At 41.0% G+C, this 26,789-nt stretch overlaps 1 protein-coding gene across 3 annotated transcripts in view; it reads left to right on the top strand.

The window, feature by feature from the left end:
- CCDC68 (coiled-coil domain containing 68) overlaps nt 1-26,789 on the top strand; it is a 65,192-nt gene that overhangs the window by 28,472 nt on the left and 9,931 nt on the right. For all 3 annotated transcript variants that reach the window (XM_033238101.1, XM_033238080.1, XM_033238090.1), the window contains exons 8-11: nt 3,126-3,208; nt 12,572-12,677; nt 13,954-14,037; nt 24,105-24,181. In XM_033238101.1, coding sequence (XP_033093992.1) covers nt 3,126-3,208; nt 12,572-12,677; nt 13,954-14,037; nt 24,105-24,181 — 350 coding nt within the window. The remainder of the gene's footprint in view (nt 1-3,125; nt 3,209-12,571; nt 12,678-13,953; nt 14,038-24,104; nt 24,182-26,789) is intronic.

Raw genomic sequence — 26,789 nt, 5'->3', positions numbered from 1 at the left:
CCTCACAAATGTTGATAAATATTGCCCTGGTTGTGGGTACCCCCTGGAGAAAAATTTACTTGCTACTCACTTGAACAATCCACTGCTCCAGTAAATAGCCATTAGTGGTATGAGGTCTGGTAATGAACACATTACTTAAAACCTTCACCATCTGTCCCACTTTAATCAGGAATGCAGTGAGAATGAATTCCATAAGCACAGTGATAAGCTAGCAAAAATGCCCAGTAAGAGCATTTTAATATGGCATATGTTCCATTTGCTAGCAGTGCAATTCTGTTACATCATATTTGTTTTCTAGTGTCATTGATTTAGCTCCATTGCAATTTTAGAGCTCAAAGGCACTTTTGAGACCACCTAGTTCCTCATGATCATTTTATAAATGAGGACAGCATGAACCCGAAACTGTTCCACAATCCTCCACTTTCTACATCACAACCCTTTCCATTATGCCCCCATCTTCTCTCATGCTGGACAAAAATGATAGAGTTGGTTCCAAAACATTTAGATGTTAGCATTTGGCCATGATTGAAATTGGTGCCCTCTCCGATCAGCCTGCTGAGGGAAACCTGGAGCTGTCTGGAGGTATGGCTCTGGGAATAGTGGGTTGCCCACTGTGTGATGCTATGAACTCCCTTTCCCTTTCCTGAAGACATTGCCTGAAAAGTGCTATCTGGTATGGTGAGATTTTCTGTGTTGTCAAAGAGGAGGCAAAAAGAACCCAAGCTAGATGGCAGAGCCTGGCCAAGGGAGAGCATTTACTAGTCTGGTTGTCTGGTTCCCTTGACCCCTGTTTATGAAAATCCATTAATCAAGAGTAAGACTATTAAACATTCATTTAGGCACCATTTTCCCTCAACCTACAAATTCAAAATACATTATCTGTGGTATGTTTTTTGACAATCCAAGTCTCATCATACGCTTGTAAGATGTATCTGTGGGCCAGGCGCAGTGGCTCGTACCTGTAATCCCAGCACTTTGGGAGGCCAAGGCGGGTGGATCACCTGAGGTCGGGAGTTCGAGACTAGACTGACCAACATGGAGAAACCCCGTCTCTACTGAAAGTACAAAATTAGCCAGACGTGGTGGTGCACGTCTGTAATCCCAGCTACTCGGGAGGCTGGGGCAGGAGAATTGCTTGAACCTGGGAGGCAGAGGTTGCAGTGAGCCAGGATCGCACCACTGCACTCCAGCCTAGGCAACAAGAGCAAAACTCTGAAAAAAAAAAAAGAAAGAGAGAGAGAGGGAGGAAGGAAGGGAGAGAGAGAGAGAGAAAGAGAAAGAAAGAAAGAAAGAAAGAGAGAAAGAAAGAAAAGAAAGAAAGAAAGAGAAAGAAAAAAGAAGAAAGAAAGAAAGAAAGAAAAGAAAGAAAGAAAGAAAAGAAAGAAAGAGAGAAAGAAAGAAGAAAGAAAGAAAGAAAGAAGAAGAAAGAAAGAAAGAAAGATCGATCTGTGATCCCTCAGAAATAATTTGAACACAGCTAGGGCAACTCCAGGGCTATTTTTATGTGGCAAGAATACTATAAGAAAAGTTTGAAAAAGCGTACAGAACACATAAGATATGAAGTAACCAGTGCCTTCAAATTATTATATATTGAGGTCCAAATATGTGCCAGGAAGCCTGTATCTCTTTTACATATATTATCTCTATCATCCCAACATTTCAATATAGGTAATATTATCCCCATTTTAGGAATGCTCAGAAGATACAAATATGAGTCAAATGAATATAGAATGAATACATGTCAAATGTTGTAACTCATTAATTAATGAGGGAAACAGTAAGATGAGAAAGCTGGTTTAAATAAAATATTTTCAGAAACTAGTCATTTATAGGCATTTTGGAGAAAAATTGAAAATAGTATAGGATTACTAGATTAAATTAAAAAAAACAGGTAATATTCTTTAAGGCAATTAAACCATAATCTTTGGGATTATGTCTTCTACCAGACAGAAATCTACAAATTTACATGCAACTTCACAGACCCAGGGCTCTAATCAAATAATAAATAATAAAAGCGAACAGAGGAAAATTCTGTGAGATAATTAAATAAATCTTGGGTCAGATAATTAAACGATGACCCAATATGACATTAAAACTGCATGCTGTATATTGTTTTTATTTCCAAGTTTGGGTTAATTTTTCTTAATATTGGTAAGGCCCAAGAGTTGAAAACCTTGGCCAAAATTTAGAAACCAGGTTAAGTCCCTATGCACAATCTTTGTGATGTTTCTGCTAGACAGCATTGCCTTGCTTTGTACTACTCACTCAGATGCTGCAGCAGGAAGTAATTTTAAACAGCATTATAGATAGTTTCAGCACACGTCTTCCAGTCAATTCCATCCAAGTTGCCAATACCAATTCCTGCCTCTTTTCAATCTCCCTTGATTCTTTCCAACTTGGCAACCTAAACCATCAGGCCAAAGCACCAAATTCCTTTTTTCAGCTGAGTGCCATCAAATATAAAATGAACACAATCATCTCAGCTTCGTTTTTCATGGTCTTGTCTGTTTTCCTTTTTAATGGAAAGGCTTTGGCTTAAAAATCAAATTAAGGCATCTTTTTAAAAGACATTCTTTCCCAATATCATAAAATTGCAATCTGAGTTTCTCCTGTATCCTAATTGGAAAGCATTTGTATCCTTTATGGCCTTGATCCTTCATCAAAAATACGTTTATTGTTTTACTACCTTCTGACAGATGACACATAGTACCTAGAGGTATCTAGTGTCCTTGGATACCAACAACTCAGTCTAATGCAAGGGAAGCAGACGTAAGGGTGGGAGAGCCGGGGTCTAGCAAGGGATGAGCTGGCTGTTTATGTGTGGTAGAATGGGGAGAGGTGAGTGGGAGAGGTTGAACTGAACAGGCTATGGGCAATACCTTGGAAGATGAGCAAAAGAAGTCCTCCAGGCAGGTGAGAGAGTGAAGACAATTATTTTTGGCCTATAGTTGAACTATGTGTAAAGCACACAGGAGAATACTCAGCTAGGTTTCCTGGAAGATAAGAGTACCAGCACATGGGAAATTAACTCTTCAGCTCAAGCCATAGTTCTAGTATGAGAAGAGGAAGGCCTTACCAAACATACACATGTAGTTCAGCAACATTTGTATCTTATTTTCTCCTAGGAAAAGAGAACACTACTAGAAAGAAAATTGTCTTTGGAAAACAAGCTACTGCAACTCAAATCCAGTGCTACATGTGGAAAAAGGTTTGCGAAGCTACCTGTTAAGTAAAAGCAGTTCCTGATTTCTTTCCTGTCCACTGGTATGCCAGCCAGGGAACAGAAGATCTTCTGTCCCCCAAAGAAATAGGATGACTGACAGTGCAGGAGGAAGGTTGAATTCCTGGGATTAACAGTCATGTAGTTATGTACCTCCCCTCCCTCAAACTCAGAGGAATCACACAGCAGTTGGGGGCAGGGGGCAGAGTCCACTGGCGGTGCAGGGAACCCCACGGGAAGGTTAGTCTTTCTGAAGAGTGAATGAGTGAGTAAGCCTGGCACCTCCTGGTTTATCGTTTGTGCTAAGGAGGACACTTGAGAGGTCTTTATTCTCTGATGCTTCTGTCTTAGTTAATGAGTCTCTTTTACAGCTAACATTGCACTGGCCAGCCCACAAGTGGAATTCTAAGATAGTTTCCTGATACTCCTTAATTCTGTAGGGTGAAGGAAATACTATGGACAATATCCATAGTTCTTTGAACTTATAAATACTCATAGTTTACAAGCAGTCACAGTCCTTAGTATGTTGGGGGTGGGTTTGTGGGTATCGCCATAATCGCTGTGCTACTCAGCTGCTATTAGAAAAAGTATCTGTATTATCATGTAATAAATCATGTAATAAGACATTTTCTGAGATTTTTCTTTATTTCTTAAAAATTCTAGTCCAACACAATCATTGTATGTTCCGATATAATTATATTGTTCAAAGTCAAATCAATTTCAAGATCGTAGTTTGTCACCCTAGAACTATTGTTCACTAGGATATTAGGCACTGTTATGGACAGAATTCAATGATACGTCATTTATTCAATGATATGTACTCAGACATCCCACTTTCTCAGTCTTTCAATTTTCTCCCTACAGGCTCCCTGCTGCTTCCTTTCCTTTTTTATCTTTCTTCCCACCTGTCCTCATCTATTGTACCTTCTGCCTGGCTTGTATTCCTACATTTTGGACCACATATGCCAAAGCCCAGAAATGGGCTGATCCTGGCAATTACACACACACATTTGAAACATACAAGATTCCAATAAATTATTAATTTTCCTAGCTTCTTCCCTGTGACAAACATGTAGCCCAAAACAAGGTACTTCTAAGATAGTTTAATAACACTGCACATTTCTGTAGAGATTGAAGGAAATACTGCAGAAAGTATCCTTAGGTCTTGGAATTACATAAGGATATTCATAACTTCAATCTAAGTAAATCTTCAGTTAATATTTTTCTTAAATAGGCAGAGCTTTTCCTTGTAGCAGAACTACTGATTTGTATGTGTCTTCCATTAAAAGTTCAGGCCATCCAAGTTTGATTTTTTTTTCCTTTAAAAAATGTGCTTTTAAAAAATTGGTGATAGGGCTATTGTCCGTCTTTGAGACAACAATGTAGCTCTTTTAAAAACCCACCTGATCTATTCTTTCACTTCTGTTCTATATAAACAGTTTTTATAAAGAATTCTTTAAAAGCTCCTAAGGAAGTTTTAGAAATTTCTTGGGTCAAGTGGATGTTTGGTGTTTCTAGAAAGGTTTTTCAACATCCAGGCTTATGCAATTTTTATAGATTGTGGATATCACACATATTTGTGATTACTTATTACTTTGTCTGAGCTTTATGTAGAGGCATTCAGTTTGTGAAGTGACAAGAAAATGAAATCAGTAGGAATCAGACTCTTTTGGTTGAAGTAATAGAGACTTGATTAAGCTACCACAAAAAAGAGGGTTTCTGTTAGGTTAAGATGAGATAGATAGGGTCATAAAAAGAAGACAGAGAAGTTAAAAAGATTTGTCTTCTTAAAAATAAGGTTGACTCCATATTTCTATTACCATCACTGGTAATTGACATAGGTAAAATGCTTTACAGTTTTCAGGATAACCTCAGGGACCTTCTTTATTTTAATCCTTTCATTCACCTTTCCGGGAAACAGCTGAAATTCTAACTGAGTTGTGCAAGATTGCTCAGTCTCTCAGAAGTTATAGAGCTGGGAGTTTTCGCTCCTACATTCTCATACATAGCAAAGCATGTGCTCATTTTACTATAAAAGATTTTGACCATCTTTCTTTTATTTCTGGAAACCTCTGAAGATCTCTCAAACTGGGTTCTTCATTCCTCTGAGTAACGCTTAGCAAAAGACCATTTTCCAACTTTTCCCTCTGCCCTGCCACATCACAAACAAATATGCAGGCCTTTTTAAGAGTTATCTTTTGGGGAAACATATTTGGGATTGATATGGTTTGGCTGTGTCACTACCCAAAAAGATGAGAATCTTGAACTGTAGTTCCCATAATCCCTACGTGTCATGGGAGAAACCTGGTAGGAGGTAATTGAATCATGGGGGCGGTTAGCCCAATGCTGCTGTTCTCATGAGTTCTCACAAGTTCTGATGGCTTTACTTATAAAGGGCTTTTCCTCCTTTTGCTTGGCACTTCTTCTTGCTGCATGGTTTTGGCCCGCCATGGGAAGAAGGACATGTTTACTTCCCCTTCCAACATGACTGTAAGTTTCCTGAGGCCTCTCCAGCCCAGCAGAACTGTGACTCACCCAAACCTCTTTCCTTTATAAATTATCGAGTCTCGGGTATGTTTTCATAGCAGCATGAGAACAGACTAATAGGGATTGTAAAAATAAACAGTGTTGGCCCTTCCATATTTACATAGATGCTGCTTAGGAACAGAAACTCCTTAGAGGAGAAAAGACCTTGAAGTTGAGGTTGCATGTCAAAGCATATGGTTGCTACTTAAATTGTACATTTGTCTGTGGTAGTTTGGGGTGGGAGTGTTCTCTCAAGGCACACCTTTGGTACCACCAATGAAAATAATAATAAAGAAGAATTTTATGGAAAATAGTAAGACACATTCATGAATTTTGTTGAAATGCAAACAGGGCTACACCTACATCCAAGCTGATTCTTTCCCTTAGTCTGGCCTGGGAATGGTAAGAATCTGACCTCTTCTGTTCTTGTGGTTGTGGTCCCTAGTTATTCTCTATTCCACGGGGGGCCCATAGTCAGTGATGTTCACACTCATGGAAGTCCAGAGAAACATTGGATCCTAAATAGAAGACAATATGAGTCTCCACAGATGGTAGTAAGATTCTTTTATAGCTTCAAAGAAGCTCTAGGATGCCACTAATCTCACTATCTTCTCTATCCTGTGGGATTTCTATGTAGGGCTATTCATATTTCCAATGTCTCTGAAATCTGTAGTGTACCCAGAAGTAGCCTCTTGGAGCCTGCAACATGGCTTTCATTGCTACTTTTACTTTCTTTGTCTCAGCACCTAGCTCTTTTGGTTTCTTCTGGAATTTTCATTCTCATAAACATCTTACTGTATGAATCCCTGGTAATAAATGTACTTTATAAAGACTGAAACATGTTATATTCTTGGGCTGTGTAAATATGGCCATGCTCAGGCTATTCATGCCCTTTGTGAAGTTTTTAAGAAAATCTAAGGTTATTTATAAAAACTATGTAAAATATAATATGATTGCTTAATTTAGAAAAAAATTAGACGATGAGGACAAGGAGATAAAATAATAGGTATACCATAAGGTTTGTTTACAAAATTAGGCCCATGGATGCTACAAACTTGCTCACAGGAGACCACTGACTCAGTTTTACATTTTCCAGCAGCCAACTCAAACAGGAAATGATGATTAGTTTTGTGAGTCACAATTCCACATGAGTAAAACCAATCAGGTGTTTGCAATCATTCAGTTATTTCTAATCTATCTATAAGGCCAGAGTATGGTCATAAAAAGAACCCTGAATAATGTTTTCAACTTACCCCTTGTAATAAACACAAAGGCTTACCTCAAAACATCATCTAAACAGAATAGCATGATGCCAACACAATCCAATAAAAGCCACTATAACAGGAACAGAGGGCATTGTGAGAAAATCCAATAATGCCACCCTCTATGGTATAAGTTGACCCAAAGATAGATTCTCAAGTATCGTGAGGAATGGAGGGAGAGACAATTCTCCATGAACTCACTTTCTTTTCACCAACCCTTTGGGAGACGTTGGGGAGTATAGAAATTGAGGGTGGGCTTCCTGTCAAGTGCTTCTTCTATGATCATCCCATGTTGCTAATTAGAGGCAAAGTAATTTATTTTCACATTTCTGCAGTTGAAGATAGGATTGACTTCCCTTCTTGAACACTAAGGAATCTAACAGGAAGTGAACCAGAAATAGTTGTCTCTTCCCCCTCCTTCAGTGATGAATTGAGAGAGAATCCTCAATTCCTTCCCTCAAAAGGGTAGGGCAGAGATTCTCTCCTCTTTTTGTTGGGGCTTTTTTTTTGCTTGCCCCCATTGGCATTCCAGGCTGCTGGTTTTTTCCAGCTCCAAGTCTGGGATGTGTGAGATAAAAAGAAACCTCAGAGGATTCACCATTGTGTCATTTCTTGGATCCCAGATTCTGGAGCCAGTCTGCCTTCTTCTCTCCACTGTTCAGAGTCTTCTTGTGTTTTTTTCATATACAATATTCAGGGCTTTTAGTTGTACTTAGTGGAAAGAATGGGGAAAAGCATGTCTTCTACATTTTCTTAGAAGCCAAAGCTTTTCAGTTCTGCTTTAATTTCAACATTTGCTTTATATCTTTATTCAGTTGCATTGTAGAGGAAAACATGGTCAAAAATTATGTTGAGACATCAGAAAGCAGAGCAGGAATCCCGGATACAGACATTTGCCTCCTTTTTTTAGACTTGACCCTTCCTTATGTTTTCTTCCTCCAGTTTTGCTTGTGTACCTCTTTATTAAGACTGGGCTGAGTGCAGTGGTTCATGCCTGTAATTCCAGTACTTTGGGAGGCTGAGGCAGGCAGATCACTTGAGGTCTGGAGTTCGAGACCAGTCTGGCCAACATGGTGAAATCTCGTCTCCACTAAAAATACAAAAATTAGCTGGGCATGGTGGTGGGAGCCTGTAATCCCAGCTATGCAGGAGACTGAGGCAGGAGAATCACTTATACCCAGGAGGCAGAGGTTGCAGTGAGCCGAGATTGTGCCGCTGGGCGACAGAGTGAGACTTTGTCTCAAAAAAAAGAAAAGAAAAGTGCTTTAACAGAAAGATAAACAACAAAGCTCAAAAGAAGATCAAGTGACAGCTTACTTAGATATATTTTTACATTTAAAAGTCTTAAATGGATGACTAGGCTTCATATTTATTGGACAATCCTAATAGAGATTTTCTGCAATTTCCTTTAGTCACTGTTTTAGCGTATTAATGGAAATAAGTGAAGCCTCAAGGCCTTGTGTTTTCAAGAGTGCTTCTAGAAATATTTTTCTTCTACTTTGAGGCCAATTTCAAGTTTTTGGTGTTTTTTTTCCACAGTGAACTTTGTGGTAATATCTTCAAGGGGTACATGGGAAAGTTTTCTGAGCTTGGTATTTTTGATAGAAAAATAATAACCTCTGTTCCCCGTATCTCAAGCCATCTTTTTTTCTCAATGGTTCCAAGGTTCTGGGTCATGGGACACAAAGAGAACCATTTTAAATACTCACCTTTAAGAGCTTACAATATTTTTATATTTCGTGCATATTCACAGCTAGCTTGCCTCTGCAAGGTATCTTAAGCTCTTTCTCACTACTTCCCAGGAAAGTCCTGAGTCTGACCATTAAGTGGGTCATAGCTGCTCTTTCTGTTATTTTTATCTTTTCTTCTTTCACTTTCCTTGCTGGAGCAATTTTGAATTTTAGCACCAGCTATGGACCCAATTTCTGTTTGCCCTCTGTGTTTTTATTTTTTTATTTTTTTAGATGGAGTCTCGCTTTGTCGCCCAGGTTGGATTGCAGTGGCATAATCTCACCTCACTGCAACGTCCACCTCCTGGGTTCAAGTGATTCTTGTACTCAGCCTCCCCAGTAGCTGGGATTACAGGCGCACGCCACCACGCCCAGCTAATTTTTCTATTTTTAGTTGTGACAGGGTCTCACCATGTTGGCCAGGCTGGTCTCGAACTCCTGACCTCAAGTGATCCACCCACCTTGGCCTCCCATAGTACTGGGATTACAGGTGCGAGCCACCACACCCAGCATAATTTTGTATTTTTAATAGAGATAGGTTTCGCCATGTTGGCCAGGCTGGTCTCGAACTCCTGGCCTCAAGTGATCTGCCCGCCTTGGCCTCCCAAAGTGCTTGGGTTACAGACGTGAACCACCATGCCTGACCTGTTTTGATCTTTATATTCTCCAGTCATCTTTTCCTAGTAACTGAGGTTTTCTTCTGAGGCTCCTCAGTTACTCCATCCTCTGCATGTTCGCAGCAATTCTACCCTGCAAGGGTTCTGAGCAACACCTGCAGATTTCTCAGCCCTGCCCCTCGCACGCTCCCAATCTCCCTGGACTTCTGAAGACATCTTGCCCCTGAAGATTCTCTGTGGGCAGTAAGCCTTCTCACTGTCTGTTAGGAATGTTTGCAGACATCCGAAGTCTGGTCTCTCCTTGGAAAGCTCTTCCATCTCCCCGCAACATCCTTAGGGTCTGGAGCCTTACCCGCTGGGGTCCTGAAATTTCGTCAGTCTCCCGTGCCTCAAGAAGCCTCTGAACCTCAAATCTAGGGACAACTGAAATCTAATGTGAATACAGGATGGTGCTGATGCAGCCATTCTCTGAACTTGAATTTTGGAAATACTGTGAGAGCTCAGTATTGCTGCCATTGTCAGTTCAAATTACATGGGCACAAAGCATTCTCATCTGAATCAGGCATCAGCTTATTTCTTTTCAAACACTTCCTGCCATGGACTGTGGACAGAAAAACAAGGGACTGCTTGCTCATTTACTTTGTTCGGATTCCCTACTGCCCCTCTCCAAGAGAGAAAGACCAATATAAGGCTCTCTGCCAGGTACGGGGTCCTTTAAATGATCGTGTTATAAAAAGCAGATAAAATATCGGCACAGCTGAACTAGTGATCTTCCTTCAGCCTGTGTTGACAGTCTACATTTCTTTCTTGGCTTTTCTTAATTTGATAGTTGCTTGTAGTGTTAATTAAGAGGAGGGAAATGGACTTTTGCAGGGAGATTTAGTTGTGTAGGTATGATAATCAGACATGTTTCTGATTATCATCTAAAACAGAGTAGCACACTTGATGCATGTTCTTGTTCCCCCATCATTTTGTACCTTCTCTTTTTGTTCTCTGCATCCTTCTCTCAGGCCCCTCATTTGCTTCCCTCCCCTCACCAATGTCCTAGGCATCCTGTTCCCTGTAGATTTCTTGTGCCTGTACTCCCAAACATCCTCCTATCTTCCCCTCCTGTCTCTTTCAAGAGTCCTGGAAGTTTACAATAATTTGTTTTATAATTATAAATTATAAATTTCTTTTGTTTTTCTTTCCAGGACTCTATTGGACCAATTAAAATAAAGCTTCCTTTTTTTGTTTTAATTTCAACTTTTACTTTACCTGCGGGGGTACATGTGCAAGTTTGTTACATGGGTATATTGCCTGATGCTGAGGTTTGGGCTACTGTTAAATCTGTCACCTAGGTAGCAGGCATAGTATTCAGTAGGTAGTTTTTCAACCCTTTCTCCTCCATTCTTTCCCCCTCTAGTTGTCCACAGCATCTATTGTTTCCTTCTTTAGGTTTGTGTTTACCCAGTGTTTAGCTCCCACTTATAAGTGGAATTGTGCAGTATTTGATTTTCTTTTTATGCCTTAATTCACTTAGCATGATGACCTTCAATTGCATCCACGTTGCTGCAGCAGACACAATTTCATTCTTTTTATGGCTGCAAAGTATTCCAGGGTGTATATGTAACACATTTTCTGTATTGAATCCACTGTTGATAGGCACCTAGGTTGTTTATATATATGTCTTTGCTCTCATGAATACTGCTGTGATGGACATATGACTATACGTATCTTTTTGGTAGAATGATCGGGTTTCCTTTGGGTATATACCCAGTAATGGGATTGCTGGGTTGACTTCTGTTTTAACCCCTTTGAGAAATGTCCAAACTGCTTTCCAAAGTGGCTGAACTAATTCACATTCCCACCAACCGTGTAAAAGCATTCTCTTTTCTTTGCATCCTGGCCAGCATCTGTTATTTTTTTATTTTTTAATAATAGCCATTATGACTGCTGTGAGATGGTATCTCATAGTGGTTTACATGTGCATTTCTCTGAAACAATGTTTTAGTCCATTCTATGAAGCAAAATGGAAACTGATAACTCTTTTTTCTAATTAGAACATGCTATATAGTATCTTATGAATTTCCACCATCTTAGTGATACATATAGAGGCTAAGGCAGGTGGATCACCTGAGGTCAGGAGTTGAAGACCAGCCTGGCCAAAATGGTGAAACTCTGTCTCTACTAAAAGTACAAAAATTAGCCAGGTGTGGTGGCGCATGGTTGTAGTCCCAGCTGTGAGAATCACTAGAGCCCAGAGGTGGTGGTTGTGGGGAGCCAAGATCACCTCACTACACTCCAGCCTGGGTGACAGAGTAAGACTCTGTCTGAAAAAAACAAACCACCACCACTACCAACAACAACAACAAATGAAAAAAGGAAACAGAATTGGGATGACACTGGATAAGAGCAAAGGCCAAGTGACTTCTCTGAGGTCACAATGCTTCTAAGCTTGGTAGTGTTGTCACAATGTATGTGGCTTCATAACTCTAATAATAGTAGCAAGTAGAGAAATAGCCAAAACAATACAACCAATTCCAGTTACCTGAATGAAGCTTTGGGAAAGTATAAATAATCTAAGTTCAAAACTGACTATTTTTTTTTCCCATAATGGTTGATGTGGACTCAAAAATATTTACTGGAATTTAATTTCTTCCTTTCTTCTCTTTTTCCCCCACCTTTCCCTGTGAATCAATAGTAGAATTACCAAAAGTAGGAAGCCAAAAAATAAAAAATAAAAAAAGACAATCACAGACAATCCACAACATATACTAAGCCCAAATCATTAGAAACTGGTTTCTTATAAATATATTAATAGATAAAAATCTCCCTTTCTGCTCCCATGTTCTGACTCTGCTATTGCCATGCAATTGTCTGTGAAGTTTGATGGGTGCCACGTCTGTGGGTGCTCAGGCAAGGCAATTTAGCATATAAGTGCTTTATCATACTGAATACAACTTGATTCCACTACATGCTAGAGGAGTCACAGATGGTCAGAAAGGAGCTTTTGACATGAATTGATATTCTCATTCAAGTTAAATCCAAACAAATCAGAGCCCACTTCATAGCTATTTATCTTCAGTGTGTCCTGTGTGGCATAATGGGGCCCTGGGGTCTTACCCACCTGATCCCCAGTAGCAGTGTGGTGTGGAGGAGGGCTAGCAGTAAGGGCACGCTATGGAACGTGTGAGCCAATCATTTTCTCTTGCTCTTTTTTCTTTGCATTCCCAGTTGCCAGGATCTTCAGAGGGCAATTTCCATTCTCCAGGAGCAGATCTCTCATCTGCAGTTTGTGATTCACTCTCAACATCAGAACCTGCGCAGTGTCATCCAGGAGGTCAGTTTAATCAAGTGTATTTATCTGGTAAACAATATGTTTACGGTGTAGAGCCCAAATATGAGTGGCTTGACTGGACTTTTGAAGCAATGAGATTTCTCTTCCTACTGACATATCCTTTTTTGTTTCTCATGCAATATGGCTCTGTTTCCAATGACCGCTCTTGTTTGTAACACCAACACCTGTAATACTGTCAATGAAGATAGCTTGGAAAATTATATGTAACTGTTTTTTAGATGTTTCTGTGATTTTCTAAAAGTATTCCGAGCCAAATAATGTACACTGGTCTTTAGACAATTTCACAGGTCAGGAGATTCAGCCCTTCCTTGAGCATGAAATGATCTATTTTCATAACCTCATAATTTATTTAGGAGATGATTTAGGGTACTGGTGTAGCATGGCCCTTCTTCTCTGGAAGCAGCCTGACAGGTGGCAAAGTAGAGGTGACTGTGGTAGCAGCCAGATAGATGGTGGAGTGTGTATTTAAAATCTACTTCAAGATATGCATTGATCTGGTTTTGGGGGTCTGTTTTAAAATTTAAAAAAAAGATTTCTATTCAATTACTTTACTACCAAATAGAAGTCCTCCCAAATAACTCCAGAGCCTTCCTGACACAGATACAGCATTTGTGCTTGCTTGGCTATGACCTCACTAAAAGGCCAGATAATTGAGTAGTGGAATTTGAGAGCCAGGAGGGACTTTGGGCGCACCCCACACCCTATTTTTATAGAGCAGTTTAATGACAGCTAGTCGTGCCAAAGTTGGTCTTAGAATCCATGTGTCCCCTCTCTTCCTTCACCATTTTGAATCTCATCACCCCACCTCCCAATTCCACATTGCCTCTTGGCAAAGCAGGCTCACCTCATTATGCTGCTGCTTGACAAATCTCTACCGCAGGGAGCCTCTGCACACCAGGCAGTGGCCTTGCATCCTGTCCACCAGCAGCTGCATCTGCAGGATGAGAACATCAAGTTGCTGAGACGCAGAAGGGCGGCCAGTGCTGCTTTCATAGGACGCACTCCTGCTGAACTTGGTTTAAACAGGTTATCCAAAGATTAAAGTGAATCACAGCACCAGCTGAGGGCTTTCAGCCCCAGGTGTCAATTTGGCCTGCTACTTTCTGTTGCCTGCTGAGTCTGCTAATGCTGTGAGATTTAACTTTTTTTTTTATTTGATGAACATCATTTGACTTCAGAAATCCATACAATTTCTGACTTAAGTAACTATTTCCTGTGGTCTGACAAGGTTTTTCCTATTGTGTTTTCTAATTATTAGATGGAAGGATTAAAAAATAATTTAAAAGAACAAGACAAAAGAATTGAAAATCTCAAAGAAAAGGTTAACATACTTGAAGCCCAGGTAAGGAGGGAACCTATCTTACATTTTGTTGTGAAGGTGTTAGTGTGTGTGTGTATCTGTGCGTGCAAGGGTATCAGTATCAGTGAGCCTGTGTATGAAAGTATGCAATTGTATGCCTGTATACTACTACTAGTATTTCTGTTTGAGAGTGGGCATGTGAGTGTCTGTGTGATTGTGTGTGCTGTGTCTGTGTATGTCTAAGTGTATGTGCGTGTGTCTCTGTGTGTATCCAAGTGTCATTTTGTGAATGTGTCTGCATATTCTATGCATAAGAAATTAGCGCTATGGAAAAAAGGATGGACAATTTAATGATTGTTAAATTATGAAGTGTTTAAAATATTGTATTATGTTATTAAATTATTAACATTATTAATGTTAAATATTAAATAAATATTATTAAATTATTATTAAAAGTTCATTCAGATTTTCCAGAATACTCGCTGTAATGGAGAGACAGATGATCACCTCTCTTGATATGGGCTCGAATCAGAGGCTTGCTCAAGTACACTCTTGTGTAAATTTCACTCTAGTCAGGTGGCCAGGCTTCCTGTCTCCTGCCTTTGTTCCCACACATAATCCTTTCCTGGCTTGAGATGTCCTCTTTCCTCCTTTCTTCATTCATATCCATCCTGGCCTCCCAGCTTTGCCTCCAGGATTACCCGCTTCTAGAAGCCTGTTATAATTGTCTTGCTTTTCAGTGTTTTAAAACTGAACACAACATATCCTAATGTCCTGGGATGACACATGCTTTTCTTCCCTCCCACTCACTCCCCCTTTCCTCAGGACCCCTGTATTAGTCTGTTCTCATGCTGCTAATAAAGACATACCCAAGACTGTGTAACTTATAAAGAAAAAGAGGTTTTGTGGGCTCACAGTTCCACATGGCTGGGGAGTCTTCACAATCATGGCATGGCAGAAGGTGGAAGCCATGGCTTGCAGAGCAGCAGGCAAGAGAAGTGTCAGTAGGGGAAATGCCAGATGCTTATAAAACCATCAGATCTTGTGAGAACTCACTCACTATCATGAGAACACTACGGGGGAAACTGCCGCCGTGATTCAATTATCTCCACCTGGCCCTGCCCTTGACATGTGAGGTTATTACAATTCAAGGTGAGATTTGGGTGAGGACACAGAGCCAAACCATATCAATCCCTTTGCTGGCACTCAGCTGCCATCCTCAGCTGGCGATGCCCCTGCCTTGCAGGAAGTGCAGTGAAGACCCTGCCGAGGTTGGAGTTCCTCTGAAGACCCCACAGCACTTCCACCTCATTCCATTTCTTGCCGTGTCTCTGCTTCTGTCTCTGTCAAATGGCTCATCACCCACTGCCTGGAGCTGGGCACCTGTTCTACTCCATCCCTCAGTATTTTGATTTTCTGCTAATTGTCACCTGCCAATGTTAATGTTGCTCAGTCCTGTGAACTGTGGAGATGTTCTGACTTCCCACTGGAGGCCTTATCATCTTTTGGAACTGTTCCTTCCACTGCCATGTTCTTTCCACTTTCCCCAAAGAGAAGATAATCCTAATAATAATTTTTTACACGTTAATTTTTGTAGCCTCATTTTCCGTTTCTACCTTCCCAGCAGACAACTGTTCTCTTTTGGTTTTGAGAAGCTCACACTCTCCTTAGACTCTCGCCCTCTTCAGGCTGTATGGGACTGATTAACACACTGCTCTCAGCTCTGTGCATCTAAAAATGCCTTGATTGTGGAATAATTGGCTCAAAACTAGTGTTCACTCAAGTGCCCAGTAATAGCTGGCTAATTTATATCAGCGGACCTTCAGATTATGTGATTCATGTCACAGTGGAGCCTTCTTGTATGAAATGTTCTCCAAAGACATTTCTTCACAGCCTTTCTTAGTGGCTTTTTGGCAAATATTACTTGATAAAATATTTTTTCTTATATTATTACATATAGAAATATATTATATATTTCATTTATATATATATATATTTTTAAACAGGGTCTCACTCTGTCACTTAGGCTAGAGTGCATGATCTCGGCTCACAGCAACCTCTGCCTCCTAGGTTCAAGCGATTCTCCTACCTCAGCCTCCTGAGTAGCTGGGATTACAAGTGGACACCATGTCACCCGGCTAATTTTTGTATTTTTAGTGGAGATGGGTTTACACCATGTTGGCCAGGCTGGTCTCAAACGCCTGACCTCAAGCGATCTGCCCACCTCGGCCTCCCAAGGTGCTGGGATTACAGACATGAGCCACCATGCCTGGCCTATTTCTTGTATTTTTTTATGTAACTAACATTCATTTATTCCATATAAGTTGGGACATAATGGATAAGCAACTAGAACAAGAAAATCACTGATAAAAGTACCATCCCTGGATACTAAATCAGCATAGTTGGGTATATCTCTGTTTTGTGGGAATCTATGTGCCTGTTATATACCTGTGTGTACATACTAACTATAGAATATATATGGCACTGTACTGTGCCTATTGAATTTTCGTTTTTAAACTTTCATTCATTTTATTCATTTTTCCACATCACTAATTATGTAATTACTTCTACACTTAATTATTGAGTGGCTACTATGATATAGGCACTAAATTCCGGAAAACAATGTTGAACAAAATAGACATGAGTCCTGCTCCCTGGAACTTACTGGCTAGTGAGTGAATTTGAAATGCCTCTTTATTCTGGACTAAATTCTTATTGAAACTGTTCCAACAGCGAATCAGCCTATTTTGACTCCAATAGCTTACTGCTTTAATTATTGGACATCTGTAATATGTTTTATGGAGAGGTTGTTTTAGGGTTGGCATCATTCTCAGATCTTTCACTTCATATGGTTCTGGGCTCTGCTCATATCTGATTAAGTGCCCATTCTTATCACAAAGTCAAGGTGTCAGTGGTACTACTGCTTCGAATTCAATTTTGTGTTCTTTAATTATGCCTATTTATTTATATTGTTCCCAATGAGGATTTTATCTTCCTAAATAAACTGACAACTTAACCCAGATACTGTACATTATCCAGTTGGCCTGTTGGTTAAACAGTTAGACAAGGAAGATGTAATTGTCTCCATTGTACTCTGTTTGTATATTCCAAAAGCTAGCGAATAATTACTGACTATTCAGCAATTATGCCACAGAAATAGATGTGTGTCCCTCTCCTTTCATGGAAACTTCTTGGTTTGTGGCAGACTCTCTACAGTAATGCGACAGAACCTCTCAGTGTTATCTTAGATTCTCTGTATGTAGCTCAACCCAAGCCAGTGTTTTCTTTTTTCTTTTCTTTTCTTTTCTTTTCTTTTTTTTTTTTTTTTTTGAGACAGTGTCTCACTTTGTCACCCAGGCTGGAGTGCAGTGGCATGATCTCATAATCTTGGCTCACTGCAGCCTCCGCCTCCCAGGTTCAAGCAATTCTCCTACCTCACACTCCCAAATAGATGGGATTACAAGTGCCCACCACCACGCCTGACTAATTTTTGTATTTTTAGTGGAGACAAGGTTTCACCATGTTGGCCAGGCTGGTCTAGAACTCCTGATCTCAGGTGATCCGCCTGTCTTGGCCTCCCAAAGTGCTGGGATTATAGGTGTGAGCCATTGTGCCCAGACTCAAGCCAGTGTTTTCTAACACTTGTATAAAAAAGGCGTCCAATAATAACAGTATCTGAGGAGTAACTTTATGTTCTCAACATTTATTTTCTTCAGTAAATAAATCTTTCTTTCACAGCAGTGGATGCTATTTGCCCATCTGAGCTTTAAAGAGTCCAAGCCATATTTACTTACTTATTCAACAGATTTTTTGTGTGTTTATGATGTGTCAGGAAATGTTCTAAGTGCTGGGTATATGGCCGTGAATGTGACAGATTGTCCCTGGCTTCATCTTACTTATACTTTGAGGAAACAGACAATAAATAAATAAACAAGCAAGTTTACAGCTTGCTCAGGAAGGGCCAAGTTCTCCGAGGATGAGTGGAAGAGTGTGGGGAGTCATAGAGCAACAGGGATTAGGGAGGGTACCTCTGAGCACGTGATGTTGGACCAGGTATCCAAATACCTAAATACAGTGACTTTGAGCCATAGTGATTTCATTTATTTTATTTTTATTTTGTTATATGTTTTTTAGGGACAGGGTCTCACTCTGTTGCCTAGGCTAGAGTGCCGTGGCATGATCATGACTCACTACAGCCTCAACCTCCCAGGCTCAAGCAATCCTCCCACCTCAGCCTTTTGTGTAGCTGGGAATACAGGCGCACACCACTATGCCTGGCTAATTAAAAAAAAAAAAAATTGTAGAGACAGAGTTTCACTGTGTTGCCAGGGCTGGTTTCAAACTCCTGGGCTCAAGTGATCCTCCTGCCTTGGCCTCCCAAAGTGCTGGGATTACAAGTGTGAACCACTTCACCCAGACTCATAGTGAATACATTTCTATCCTATTCCTGGTAAATGGCTTGTTATAAAGCTTTTGAACTAGAATAAAATGTGCAGGGGTACACTGTCTTGCACTGCAAATTTAAGGCCACTGCCAATTTTGGAATTCGTGAAATAACAGAAGGGACTTATTCAGTTTATGAAAAATGATCATCAGAGCTTGAACAACCCTTTAAACACATCAACTTTTTAAACCATAAAGATAGCACCACTTTCTCATTCATGCTAAAATCGTTTGTCTCTGTTTAGTCATGCTACATATTTTGTTTTCTTCAAAGCTGCTCCAGGAGAGCTATTATTAACTACATTTTGCAAGTGACAAAACTGAGGGTCTGAGAAGTGAAGCAATTTGTTTAAAATCACTCAGCGAGCAGGTGGCAGAACCTGCATTTGAGTCTGCTTAACTTTGCAGCACATGCCTGCCCATCAATATCTACCTATCTCTGTATCTGGGTGATATGGTTTGGCTGTGTCTTCACCCAAACCTCATCTTGAATTGTAGCTCCCATAATTCCCACGTGTTGTGGGAGGGACCTGGTGGGAGATCTTTGAATCCTGGGGATAGTTTCCTCCATACTGTTCTCGTGGTAGTGAGTAAGTCTCATGAGATCTGATGATTGTTTTAAGGAGAAACCCCTTTTGCTTGGTTCTCATTCTTTATTGCCTGCCTCGCTGTAAGACGTGTCTTTGCATCTCCTTTCCATTCTGGCCATGATTATGAGGCTTCCCCAGCCATGTGGAACTGTGAGTCCATTAAACCTCTTCCTTTTATAAATTACCCAGTCTTGGGTACATCTTTATTAGCAGTGTCAGTATAGACTAATACACTGGGTGATTAAATGTGTGTGTGTGTGTGTGTGTGTATACATGTTTGTGAAATATATATGTGTAGCCAATATATTTTTAAACACATGGTTACAACATTAAATTTGCGTAATCTTTTACATTGATTTTGGTCATTGTCACAGTTACTATATTAAATATTTTCTATTTTACTTCTAGCTTTCAAGTAATGAAAATACATCCTTTTTTCCTGTGGTGGTCTTTCTATCCTAGCAGTTTTTTTCCCCTCCCTATAGGCAATAAAATTGACTCATATAACCCTATCTTTTAAAAAATCTTTAATTCTTCTTAACCAGTTTTAAATATCACCAGAAAATTTCTGCTTAACTCTACCAAAATTATTTACTTTCTTTCTGTTTTTGCATATCTTTCATCATCTTAATTTATAGCTCTGACACTCGTCTTATAGTTATTGCATTTCTAGTTTCTTCACTAAGGACCTGCTCCTTGGGAAATGCATTTTCAGAAATTACTGCATTTTCTGAACTTTGAAGATTACCCTACTCTATATAAGCACCATCATCCTTAAAATTTAATTCTGGAGTGTGTTGCTAAAATATTAAGTATGCAAAAAATTATATTCTTTTTGAAAACTATGTCAATAAACTATCCTTAGATGGAACCATAATAATGGCAGGCATATTCTGGCCAGTGATTTGTAGTTTTTAAATAAAACTCATGCATATACTGTCCTTGTTAAAGGAAAAATCAGAAAAGTCTATGAATCAAGACTAAATGCCTAAATCTGGTAGATGAAACAAATCAGCATGGAATTTAAAATAAATTAAAGAGAGTCTAACATAATAACTCTTATGCTTTTGTATTATTTGGTACTGAATTGGTTGAGAAGCTGGGAGTTTATTCTGGGGAAAACCTAAGTAGCTTATACCTAATTGACCAGTCACAGAATATTTTCATTTCAATGGTGCTTGTCATCAAGAGACTGCGTTTCAAATTGCTTTGTCACGTGTAAAGTACTATAAAGAGGGCCTTTTTTCTAGGCACATGCTTGGCCTATAATATGTGCTTGCCCTTGTTTGGAGTGTATAATAGATTTATATTCATTTTATGAGGAAATCTTCACCATCAATTGATCAAATCTGAAGTACATTTCCCGGGTGAAACTTAGCTTCACTCTTGAAATTTCACAGTGAAATGATGACTGCATGTGAAGATACTGGCTCCATCTTTGAGTTATTATTCGTGGTAAATGCTGGGAGCTAAGAAGGGGCATAGTCCGAGGCTGACTCTAAACCATTGACTTACTCCAAACCGTCAGGTGGAATTTCAGAAAATACCTTGTAGGCCATGTGCAGTGGCTCTCACCTGTAATCTCAGCACTTTGGAAGGCTGAGGCGGGCAGATCACTGAAGCCAGGAGTTCAAGAGTAGCCTGGCCAACATGGTGAAACCCTGTCTCTACTAAAAATAAATACAAAAATTGGCTGAGTGTGGTAGCACATGCTTGTAATCCTAGCTACTCGGGAGGCTGAGGCAGGAGAATCTCTTGAACCCAGGAGGTGGAGGTGGATGTTGCAGTGAGCCATTGATGGCTGTAATGGGCCATCTGGAGGGGCTATTGCCATCTCACTGGCTGCAGCAGGGAGGCGTGGCAAGGGCTGCATTCTCTTTGGAGCCCACAAGAGCCCCATGCCTGCTGGGCACAGCTGCAGCTGCTTGAACTGTGACTGCAGACTCAGGAGTCCCTGCACTCTTGGGAGCCCTGGAAGGCCCCCTTTGCCCTTGCAGGCTCTGAAGTGCCTGCTCCCACTGCCTGGCTTCTCCCTGCTGTTGGCACCCTCTCCAGTCTTGGAGCAAAGTTGGGGCCAAGCCTGGGCACTGTCACAGCTCAGCCGGGTATGTGCATGTTTGGGTCGCGCTGACATGCCAACCCCCTTCTGCCTCAACCCCCTCTGGACTTTGGGCACCAATAAGCATGGGAAGGAAGCCAAGGGGGTGCTGAGGGCAGTTTGGTGCTGGCCTGAAGGTGCCCCTTGGCACAAACAGCCTAGGTGCTATGAACCACAGCAGAAGGCAGACAGGCTCCTGGGCAGAACGGGGTAGGTCCCAGTGAGTCCCCACCTTCAGGACAGGGAGGGTCCAAAGGCTGGGGGCCAGGCTGCCAGTCCTATGGACTGGAGTAAGAACTTTTGTTGCCTTTTCTGGGCCCACTCATGGATGCCCATGGAGGAATCAGCACATACTTCCTTCCCCTCTGAAGCCATAAAAGCCCCAGGCTTAGCCAGAGCTGAGCAGACATTGGGATGACCAGCTGCGGAGAGGAGCTACCCACTCCTGGGCCTCCTCTCTGCTGAGACTCAAGCAGATATTGGGACAACCTGCCTGCAGAGAGGAGCCACTCACTCTAGGGCTTCCCTTCTGATGAGAGCTGCACAGACGATGGAGCAGTCAGCTGTAGAGAGGAGCTACCCTCTCTGTTGATAGCTGAACACTTGGGATTACTTGCCTAGCAGAGAGGAGCTACCTTCTCTGCTGGGAGCTGGACGCTTGTCAGGACACCCTGGCTGTGGAAAGGAGCTGCCCCCTGCAGGTTTCCTCTGAGCTGCTCAATAAACCTCCTCTTTGTCTTGGTCACCCTCCACTTGTCTGTGTACCTCATTCTTCCTGGCTGCTGGACAAGAACTCAGGACCCACTGGATGCCTGGGCTAAAAGAGCTGTAACACAAACAGGGCTGAGACATGCCCCTTGCTCGCCATGTTGCTGGCAAAGAGAAGGAAAGAAGAGCTGTGGTCCTTTGGGCAGCCCAGACCTGGGAGCTCCCTGAGCCAGGGTTGTGACTCTCTTTGGGGCCTTGCGGTTCCTGGCATCTCCAAGCTTCTAGGTGCCACCGTGTACCCCGGTGCCGGCTGTGGAAGCTGCCTGTGGTGCACCTGGTCTGGCTGCAGCCTCGCAGAGCCAGCACCCATGCCGGTACCTGGCGCTGTGCGCCCCACTGCAGCAGCTGGCATGTTTGACTGTGCACAGTGGCTGGACCCCACGCTTGCTCACACAACCCTGGCCATTTCACACCTGACTCACCCTTGATAGGCCTGAGACCTAGGCCAGTAGCGTGCAGCCTGCCAAACTGAGTGGACAAAATGAGCCCAACGGACCCAAGTAAAACTTTGGCAAAGGTGCCGCTGGCCTCAAAGGTTTCCGGCCAGAAAAATTACACCCTGTAACACTGAGATTGCACCACTGCACTCCAGCCTGGGCAACAGAGTGAGACCTTGTCTCAAAAAAAAAAAAAAAAGAAAAAGAAAAAGAAAAAGAAAAAGAAAAATACCTTTTAAACTGTAATTACATGACTCTCTACATCTGTGTTCCTAGAAAGGGAAGGGAGCTGGTGTGCTGTTGTTCATCACCTGTCATCGTTCCACTCAGCTACCTTTTGGTCTCAGACACTTTTATATGGGTGTGTCCTTTAAAGACTCCTGACCCAACAGTGCAACCCACTGGCAACTCCGCATTGCTCATGATCCTTCACTGTTTTAAGTCTCACTTTCCAGATCTGGGAAGTGAAATTGCTCGCTTGACTATGTTGTAGAGAAAGCACTGGCTCTGGACGGGAGGACACAGCTTGGCATTGAGCTCTGCATAAATAGGATGTGGGGCACTGGAAGTCTTTGTAATTCAATTTGTAGTTATAAAAATAGTACTTGAGGCTGAGCACAGTGGCTCACACCTACAATCGCAGCACTTTGGGAGGCTGAGACAGGTGGATCACTCAAGTCCAAGAGTTTAAGACCAGTGTGAGCAACGTGGTGAAACCTGTCTCTACCAAAAATACAAAAATTAGCCAGGCATAGTGGCGCTTACCTGTGGTCCCAGCTATTCGGGAGACTGAGTGGGAGGCAGGTTTGAGCCCGGGAAGTGGAGGTTGAAGTGAGCTGAGATAGTGCCACTGTATCCAGCCTGGGTGATGGAGCCAGACAGTGTCTAAAAACAAATTTAAAAAGGCACTTGGACTAGAAAATCATAACCGACTGCCTTTACGTCTTAAAATCTGTGCCAGGCACTAGTTGAGCACTTGACATATTTTTTATCTCATTTCAAATCTGTGAAGAAGGTGTTATTATTATTATATCTGTAATACAGTTGAGGAAATTAGGCACAGAGAGGTTAAGTAACCTAAATGAGGTCACGTAACCAGTGAGTGTGCTAGGATTTGTACGTGAGAACTTGTGCTCTAACCATTACTCCTGTTCTTAGCTGTTGCATGAACTCCCAGAATTATGAGAGTGATTCCAGATGTAAAATATTATGTTCATATTACACTTGTTTCTTCCAACAATTTACACAAAGTAGGCAGTACATGTATCATTTACCGCTAGTATAGATATGAAGAAACTAAGGCTTCATAAGAAAATTGAGCCTATAGAGGCCATGAACTTACATTAATAGTAAAGAGCAGATGGGACCTATTTTCATGGGGTTTATAATCAAGAGATTGCAAAAGAGAAGACGAACGTGTGATCGATATTATGGGTATCTTTAACAAGGTTCCCTAAAAGTTATTTTCATTTGTCTGTATTTTTAAAACTCTGTAAAATAAAATATAGATCCTTCAGCTGTTGAATTTCAGATGCTAAATCAGAATACTATATTTTAGTCCCTTTGTAAATTATACATTTTCAGGGAGTATCTGCATCTTCAGAGATAATATTTAGTGACTTTCAGCTGTCTATTTTCTTTGTTCGACAGTATAACTGCAATAACAAACTTATTGTCAAGGAGTGAGGCAGGTGTTGGGTTGAATAGAAGCATTCAGGGTGTAAGCTAATAAATGTGTTAGTTACTTGATGTCTGCATTTTTTTGAATTTTAGAATAAAGAACTAAAAACCCAGGTAGCACTTTCATCTGAAACTCCTAGGACAAAGGTATCTAAGGCTGTCTCTACAAGGTAAGGTCTTTGTCTTCTTCCACCCTGTCTTCACAACCTATATTGAACATGTTTGACATTCAACCCACTGAAGAAAGGTTCCAGTATGTCACTACTTATGTAATCATTTGTTTACTGTCTGTCCCCCAGTTTCTATTCAGAACTGTGTTAATCTTGTTCATCATTTAATCCTCAAAGCCTAATGTAGAAATACTAAATAAATTAATGAACAAATTTAGATATCTCTTTTTTCTTCTTTGCCCCAAAACAAGCCCAATCTCAACTCCAACACCTAGACATTACAGATCATCTCCTTTATTGTCTTTCCTCTTCTGTTGCTCTATTTTTATGCCATTGATGGACATTTTAATCTTTAATTGTTGGCATTTATTGAAATTGCTATGTTGTCAACTCTAATAAATTATTAATATAAATATCACCAGGGCAAGAATAGTTCTTTTTAATTTCCTGCATTGCTAAAGACAAGGTTCTTCAACAACTATCTAATAATGAATGATTTCAAGTGATGATGACGACCTATTAAAGAAATTGAAATGATGGTTGAAACCATCTAAGTCATTTTTTTAAGTTAAATTTTTGTTGTGGTTGTTGGCAGAATCAGAATCTGGGCTCAAATCTCATTTCCACAAACCCCATGAAATTATCATTTAAAAGAAAACATAGTTTCTAATTACATGTATCATTTAAAAAGTGATTAAAAACTTCCTCTTCTAGCAGCTTTTGAATTTCCCAAGCTAGTCTCTCTTGGGAAGAATCTCATTTTCTAAAACTCTCTTCAGCCCAGTGCCAGAGGTGGAAAAAATCAGACCCACTGTGATTAGCATCAGTCTAGGAATTCACGAAGATTCTTCTCTCTCTTTAAAACTGTCTGAAACAGTATTTCATTTTGCTAATGATGTACGTAATTAGAGACTAGAGATGAAACTATTAGGATTCAAGTCCTTTAAAATCTTTTGGCCTACAGATGCTTGTTATAAGCTTTTTGGCCACTAGCCCTGCAACTTCTAGAAAAGAAAAGAAATGGAGCCCCAGAGGTTTCCCAGGAGGAGATGAAAGGCCTACATTTCAGAAACAGGGAGAGTGGAGTCACTTCAATTGGGGAAGATGTGAAAGGTTTGGACTAGGAGGGCAAGCGTGACATTCCAAGGGAACGAAGGATGGCTAGTATTTTGCTCCCTTCCATCTGTACCATTCCCACTGGGGTGGTGAAGCACTATGGCCAATCATAGCTGCTTGGACCTGGAGGGAATGGGGCCAGAATGGAGCAGACAAAGAAACAGCTGGTTATCTTCATATGGTAACTACTCTGGCACTCTGGCTGGTATATAGGGGTCATATTGTAGAGAATGACTTCTTTTGCCAACTCTTTAGCTACAGCTATTAATTAGCATTTAACTAATTAATAGTTAAAGGTTTACTGTTCTTTTTCTTCTCCCTGTGACTTGGGAAAGGCCAAATGGGGGAAATTTCCTAACTGCAGTGGTGAAACGAGACTGAATGGACCCTTTGTTCTGTGATTTTTGATAGAAATTCTTGTGTCAATGATATAAAGCAGCAGTCCCCAACCTTTTTGGCATCAGGGCCCAGTTTCATGGAAGACAGTTTTTCCATGGACCAGGGTGGAGAGGATGGTTTTGGGGTGACTCCAGTGCCTTACATTGATTTCTATTTTTATTACATTGTAATATATAATAAAATAATTATAAACTCACTATAATGTAGAATCAGTGGGAGCCCTGAGTTTGTTTTCCTGCAACTGGCTGGTCCTATCTGGGCGTGAGACAGATATTCAGGCATTAGATTCTCATAAGAAGTGTGCAACCTAGATCCATCACATGCACAGTTCACAATGGGGTTCGCGCACCTATGAGACTCTAATGCCATTGCTGATCTGACAGGAGGTGAGCTCAGGAGGTAATGTGAGCGATAGGGAGTGGCTGTAAATACAGATGAAGCTTTGCTCTCTTGCCCACTGCTCACCTCCTGCTGTGTAGTCCTATGCCTAACAGGCCATAGAGTGGTACCAGTCCATGGCCCAGGGGCTGGGCACCCCTGATATAAAGGCAGGACTCACATTTGCAGAATAAAATATGGCCCATTGGTTGCTTGACAAATGTAAGTGGTAGTTTAGTTTTCTAAATCTGGCTTTACAAATATACAATGGAATTAACTCTAGGGAGAGATTTGAGTATAAAGATAACTGTTAAGACTGAAATTAGAAAATTATGTACACTTAAAACTTTAATCTTGGCAAATCTCTACACATTCTCTCAGGAAATACAAACAAACAAGGTTTTTCTTTTTTACTTGAGCATTAGAACATATAGATCCTTCCTTCCTTCCTTCTTCTTCCTTTCTTCCTTCCTTTCCTTCCTTCCCTTCCCTTCCTTCCTTCCTTCCTTCTTTCCTTCCTTCCTTCCTTCCTTCCTTCCTTCCTTCCTCCTTCCTTCCTTCTTCCCTTCCCTCCCCTCCCTTCCCTCCCCTTTCTTTCTTTCTCTCCCTTCCCTCCCCTCCCCTCCTTCCCTCTCCCTGCCCTTCCTTTCCCTTCCCCTCTTCCCAAGAAGTCCCTCCCCTCCCCTCCACCTTCTTTCATTGTCTCTCTCTCTCT

This window comes from Trachypithecus francoisi, unplaced genomic scaffold (assembly GCF_009764315.1).
Source record: "Trachypithecus francoisi isolate TF-2019V2 unplaced genomic scaffold, Tfra_2.0 Contig01474, whole genome shotgun sequence".
Classification (NCBI taxonomy): Eukaryota; Metazoa; Chordata; class Mammalia; order Primates; family Cercopithecidae; genus Trachypithecus; species Trachypithecus francoisi.
This window is presented reverse-complemented; position numbering and strand designations above follow the sequence as displayed.